The sequence below is a fragment of the Nestor notabilis genome, unplaced genomic scaffold (assembly GCF_000696875.1).
Source record: "Nestor notabilis isolate BGI_N333 unplaced genomic scaffold, ASM69687v1 scaffold8901, whole genome shotgun sequence".
NCBI classification, from domain to species: domain Eukaryota; kingdom Metazoa; phylum Chordata; class Aves; order Psittaciformes; family Psittacidae; genus Nestor; species Nestor notabilis.
Genome location: NW_009914296.1, coordinates 52957 through 59618, shown reverse-complemented (window position 1 = coordinate 59618; position 6662 = coordinate 52957). Strand labels below are relative to the sequence as shown.

The 6662-nt window shown below is 42.8% G+C and overlaps 1 protein-coding gene across 1 annotated transcript in view; it reads left to right on the top strand.

Moving 5' to 3' along the window:
* SERBP1 (SERPINE1 mRNA binding protein 1) overlaps positions 1–3656 on the top strand; it is a gene marked incomplete at its 5' end in the record, with an annotated part of 12754 nt that extends 9098 nt beyond the window's left edge. Inside the window, 3 exons of the mRNA XM_010023590.1 lie at positions 1066–1266; positions 2236–2274; positions 3253–3656. Coding sequence (XP_010021892.1) covers positions 1066–1266; positions 2236–2274; positions 3253–3309 — 297 coding nt within the window. The remainder of the gene's footprint in view (positions 1–1065; positions 1267–2235; positions 2275–3252) is intronic.
* Between the last annotated feature and the right edge of the window lie 3006 nt (positions 3657–6662).

Genomic DNA, 6662 nt, shown 5'->3' with positions numbered 1-6662 from the left:
GGGAAAGAAAGCTAAACACTTGGTCTGATCCAGTTTTACATTGTGTGCATCATCAGAGGTGCCAAAACCTGGCTTTGACTTACCACATGGAACAACTATTTGTTCAAAATAGGAAGAATAATTACTTGAAAAACACTCTGTTCTTTTTGTGTTCAGTGTGTAATAATGTGAAATATTCCAGTGTCCTGAATAACAGTATTCATGGTGTTAGATGTGCACACCTTGCTCCTCGAGGCTTGAATGCACTGTGAACAACCAGCTGTAAGACAGTGTCGTGTCAAGGCAGAGGTGGTGAGAGTCACAGTTTGGAGTGTCCTTAGTGAGACTGGTTCTCTGTTCTAGCATTGATGTTTCAGCTACCTCAGTTACATTGTGTTTGAACGGTGTCTGCCTCCTGAGCTATTTGTTATGGCTGATGCAAACCAGTGAGGGGTTCTTGCCATCTCCCTGGTGTTAAATATTTATATATTTATAAGCTGTGGCTGCCCCATCCCTGGCAGTGTTCAAGGCCAGGTTGGACACAGGGGCTTGGAGCAACCTGCTTTAGCGGAAGGTGTCCCTGCCCGTGGCAGGGGTTGGAACTGGATGAGATCCCTTCCAACCCAAACCAGACAGGGCTGAGCAAAAGGAGAAAGTGTAGTGTACTCACTGAGCAAAATAAAGGTGGGTTATCAAGTAAGTATTTAAAAAGAATGAAATGTACTTACAGAACCTAAAGGTTTCTCAGGATATGAAGTGAGAAAAGAAGTGCTAGAAAAAGAGGTTCTGTGCTGGCTTGGTGATAGTTTGGTTTCATATAAGCCTGAACATATTCCCTGAATTATGGAAATGCAAAATACCTGTTTGCTCAAGTGCTTATTTAACTGCCTGTGTGAGGTTTTATTGTCTGCACAAGTGGCATAACTTGTTTCCTAACAACTGCTGCGTTTTTAACTCAAATCAGTCATCAATTTGAGGCTGCATTTGGAGGTGAACATATATGCTGTGGTGGTAAGAGTGCAGATACAGATGGAAAGGTTCCTTGGGTGAATTTTTTCCTTCCTCATGAAGAAACCCTCATTTCAGGCTCATGCTGAGGACTCTGTAATGGATCATCACTTCCGCAAGCCAGCAAATGATATTACATCCCAGCTGGAGATCAACTTTGGAGACCTTGGCCGCCCCGGACGTGGCGGCAGAGGGGGGCGGGGGGGGCGGGGGGGGAGGGGGGGAGGGGGTGGCCGAGGAGGTGGTGGCAGGGCCAGCCGTGGAGGCAGAACTGACAAGGTAAGTGGCTGCAGCTTTTGCCTACAGAGGAGTTTAGTTTCAGTTGTTAGGACTTTCATATAGATGATTTTGGGGGTCTTCCATATTTCTGGGGGAGCTATTCTGGCAAAAACACCACCTTTTAAAACCAAGTGTCTGTTCTTACAAGTTTATTTTAAACCAGGTTGTTGTTAGGACAAAAGGATGAATGTATCATATTAAAAAAGGGAGGGTGAGGAGTAGGTTGGATTAAAAAAAGTGCCCATCTTTGTATCCAAACCCCCAAAATAACTCTCCAGTATGGACATGAATGTACTGTGAGATGCTTTTGTTAGTGCCAGAGCAGAACTGCAAGTGCTAGAGAGCTGTTTTCAGACACCATCAGGATGGAGTATCTGCAGTACGACCTACTGGGGGTGAAAGACTGCTTTTACACCTGCATGTTATAGCTTGAATTTGAGTGATTTAAGGGGGTTTTATGTGGAAATAAGACTATGAGAATCTTACTACTTTTTTTCTGATCTGCAGTAAGTTTTTTCCCCCTCTAGTCCTAGAGTCTTGAAGAAATACTCAGGAAAAGTACTGAATGGGGTTGGGGAGGGCTCATGTGAAATTGACCTGCTATAGTAGAGCTACAGTAAAGATTGGATCTATTATGGATCATTTATTTGGCTTAAATGCATCTGATCAAATTGTTCCTACAGAATTAATTCCATCTGTGTGCTGTAGCCTTCATCACATAGACCAGACTTAATCAATTTTATCTCTTCTGGGACACTGACTTTCTCTTTCACACTGGATTACTTCAAGTTTTAGGGTTATTAGTTGAAAAAACTCTCCTGAGAGAGTTTTAAGAAGTTGAAATTAAATGGTGCTGTTTGCTCTGAGTTGTTTCACTAATACGTGAAGCATCTTGCTTCAAGAATGCTGTCATAAAGTGGTTAAACAGTTTCCTGCAACTTACTTTTAACTTTGCTTATTTCCTTCCAGTTGGTTAAGGAGTTTGACGTGATCCACACACCCAACCAGGTTGGTGATCTTTGGTACTTGTGCTACCTGTGAACAAGGTGGTCCCTGTCTTGCAGGGACTGTAACTGCTCCTCTGGTGGACTGGCTTTTTTGACTTGCTTTCTGGTTTTATGCAATGAGCATCTGGAGATACTAAGGCTTCGTATCTTCCTAGGCTTAAGGCCCTGCTATTCCTTCTTAACTCCAATTTGTTGGCTGGGTGCTTCTGCAGTGTGTCAGTCTTGCCTCTAGGTGTTGGTACAACTTTTTTGGAATGGTTTAAAAATATCTCTTGAGAAATGAGTATGTTTACAGGAAATTCCACTGTCTTGGCTCTTCCTGCTCTTCTCTTCCACATCCCTTCTGGACGAAGTGAAGAGTGTTCTAAACCATTTCATTTCTGCATTTCATTGCAGCACTGGTTTCAGGTGTGGTGTAGAGCCTTTTAGTAAACCCTGGGAAGTACTAAGGAGGTTCTTGGTTAATGTATGGATTTCTGGTCTTTCTGTCAGCACCTACTTTGTGACTGGGGAAAAATGAACCTGTGCTACAAACAGGCCTTTTCTGTAACACTTCAGTTGTGTCCCTTGGTAAGAATTGATGGTTATGTGCTAGTAGAATAGTGTAAGCTCATATGCAGGGATCTGTAAGAATGGAAAAAGACTTACAAGCTTGTATGATAGTTGTGTGCAAACATGGTTTGTTTGCCTGTAAAGCCTCTTCAGATAGCTTTGATTCAGAAAGTAGTATAGGAGACTTCATAGTCGTTGGAACAAAAAAGTTGCTTATCATGGAAGGGGAAAGATTGCTCTTGGAGTGATTTGTCCAGTGCTAGACTGCTTGTACACCACAATGTACCTCTTTGAATCCTGGTATTCCCTGCTGAATAGGGTTCATTCAGCATGGTGAGTGCAAGGGCTTGGTGCTGTGTGAAGAATCAGAATCATGGTAGAGCTTGATGCTGCTGCAGGTAATAACTTTGTGATGTTTCTCTTTCAGTCAAGTGCTTCTGCTCCTGATGTAGATGACCCAGAGGCTTTCCCAGCTCTGTCCTAAACTGGATGTCATAAGCCACCCCTGCCCTCGTTGGGCCTTCCTCTCCGAGGCTTGCATGCTTAAGGATCCTAAACAACTAAGAAATTTAAAAAAACAAAAGGAAAAAAAAAAAGAGACTGTCATTCATACCATTCACACCTAAAGACTGAATTTTATCTGTTTTGAAAATGAACTTCTCTCGCTACACAGAAGCAACAATATGGTAGTCAGTTTTGTATTTAGAAATGTAATGGTAGCAGGGATGTTTTCATAATTTTTTCAGAGATTATGCATTCTTCATGGATACTTTTTTGTATTGCTGCTTGAAAATATGCGTTTCCAAACTTGAAATATAGGTGTGAACAGTGTGTACCAGTTAAAAGCTTTCACTTCATTTGTGGTTTTTATTTGGTTTATTCAGGATTTTAGACATTTTTTCCCCCCTCCCAAACTACAGACTGGGTTTTAATTCTTGCACACTATTTCCGTTTCCTTAACTCCTGTCGAGCAGATTTTTATCAGCCCATGGTCTTTTGGAATATGTGGGATTTTAATTTGGCCGACTGTTAGTGCTGTATGGAATTCCAGCTCCTGGAGTACTTCAGGTTTAATCCTTGCTTTCAGACTTGGAAAAAACAGTCATTTTTCACCTATGTTTGGTAGTTTGTTAATGCAGAAAATCTTTATACAAAACTGATAGCAGATACTTGAAGAAAGATTCAAAGCACATCTGGTTTATAGTGAAATGCCTCTGTATTGATCCAGCAATGACGTGTGGATAATTGGTTTTCAAACAGTTTTTAACAACTAATGTATTACACCTTCCACTCACCCTTTTTTACCTTTCTTCCCTCCTCCTCCTCCCTTCAACAGAACAAGATGCTTTGTTGGCAAAAAAAAAAAAGAGTTTTTAAATTACTGATGCTTTTTCTTTTGAGGGGATACTCTGGAGATGGAGATACGCTGTTGCTGGAGCTGGGAGGGGGGGAAGGCAGAAGCTATTGCTCCGGTGAGTCCACCCAGACTCCGGTTGGGAACTGGAATTGAGCAGCGGTGTTGACACAAGTACATCAGCACCTGATGTATTCACAGCGCTGCTCCAACAGTGGCAGGTTGTCTTCAGAAGAAACCACCAGCAGTGGCTCGCTCTGGCAGGAGGGAGTTTTGCTTTCCCATTCCAGGTGGGAATGTCGCAACTGTGCGCGATACAACTAAATACTTAGAAACCAAACCCCCAGGGCTTAACCTCTCCCTCAGAGTTGTGTCTGGCTTTGTGCAGTGTTGGGCACCGATGACTAGCTGACAAATGAATGTTTTTTCAGATTGTAAGAAACTTTTTACCCCTGTAGAAATCCACTGTAGGTTTAATTTAACCCCTGTGACAGGAACATTGCCACTTCAGGATGCAAAAAGGAGTTGAGAGAATGATCAAGAGGGTTTCTTAAGGGTTTTTATCTGCAGCATTTGTTAGGAGAGTAGAAACAGGTTTCTCATTTTATTTAATGTTTTACACTTTGGACAGCTTATAACATATTTGTAGTTTCTTAACTAGGTAGATAGAAAACAAAAGGTAATGCCCTATTTTTTTAAAAGCTGTACAGGACAGGCAAAAAGTATTGGAGACCTTTGAATATGAAATACCAGACTCCTTAATTGTGGTGTTCAGCTGGCTTGCTTTCTCTGAACTGTTTTCTACAGAAGTTTTTGTTGTAAACCACTGTTAATACCATTGCATTAGAGGTTTTAGTGCACTCACCTATAGTTTGAAGTACCAGGTTGTGAGAAGGAGGCAAGTTTTCAAACAGTGGATGGTATCAAAATCTCTTGGTTCACTTCTCCGCTGATCTCACCCGGGTGTTCAGCGTGGGGGCTGCTGCAGGTCCAGCACTGAGTTGTTCCTCTTCCCTCTCCCTTTGTGGTAAGGTAGAATTCATTGCAGTTCTAGCATTAGGGACACCTTGGATAACAAATATCTTGATGTGCAGAAACACACTTAAGGAAAAGCTTTCTCTGTAACATAAACCTTCCTCCCATTAACCCAAACTGTGTTTTGCTGTTTCAGTTACCGTTCAGCTTATATTCGAGATGAGTTCTGGGCCAGCCAGTGTGTGGTTTGGGCCCTCCTAGCTGGGCTTGCTCGGGAGCTTCCCCTTCTCCTGCTGTGGAGCATAGAGCAGTTTCCCAAATGGCACATCTGATTTTCAAGACAGCTTGTACTTAAAAATGGGTCCGTCTGCTGTTCTGATAGATGTAAATTTGCCTCTTTCAGTCCATTTGTGTCAAGAACTAAAACTGTGAACATTTATCTTTAATATTGGTGGGTGTGAACTGAAATAAAGGTTTATTTTCATGCTCTTTTAAAAATGTCATGAGAACACACGGAGATGAAATGAAACCACTTAGGTGAAGAGTGGCTCATCTAGGTTCTCTGCCCCAGGAGGGCTAGTGTGCCCATGGTGACGGTGCCCAGGGGTTGCCATTGCCAGGGATGGACTTTTCCTTGGGGAATTGTGTCCTGAGTAGCTTATTTATGATGAATGAGCTTGCTCTTTAGTAATATTTTCTGTCCTCTTGCTTGCTATTGCTGCTGTCATGCCAAAGCCAGAGGACTAGACCTTTTTGCAATCAGAACAATCTGAAAAAGATGGCCAGCAGAAAAAGCTGGAGAGAAACAGAGAGAAAAAGCACATGGTGCCAATTGGCTTTTCGAATGGCAAGTTTGGAGCATGAAAGTTCATCTTGCACATCGAATACCACTGATGCTGGGAGGAAACGAGACTGATGAATAAATGTGAGTGTTAGCTGGGTGGGAAAGGACATAAGTACTTCTGAAACACCAGAAGTCAGTGTGAATATACAGTGTTTGCAGTTGGAGGAGTTGAGACCACTCTTGACTGTAATGACTTTTGCCCGTGGAGATTGGTTTTTGCGTAGCCACGCTCTTGTTTTAATAAACGCAGGACATATGCCTAAAGCTGACACTTCCAGCATTTGCTAACCTGCTTCTTTTCTAAAGTCATCACAAGGACCACGTTCCCTTTGGGTTGTACTCTGGTCGGGTCTCCCTTAGCTGGGTGACAGCCTCCTGGCCAGGCTCAGGGTGTGTTGGAGCAAGTGCAGTGTCCCAGTGCCATGTCAGCAAGTTACCCGCTGTGCTGGGTGCTGCACTTGAGAACCCAAACGTAATGTTCATGCTGGGGGGTGTAACCTGACTGAGGGGAAAACAGTGAATTTGTCCTTACTGGGAGGCTTCAGGTTTGGTTGTTGTCCTACTAATGATGCTGTTTGTCTCTTGGAACAGGACTTCATGTGAAGCCCTGTGGTGATTTTTATCTAGCAACATGAAGAGCAAGGGGAGAACGTGCTCTAGGGTT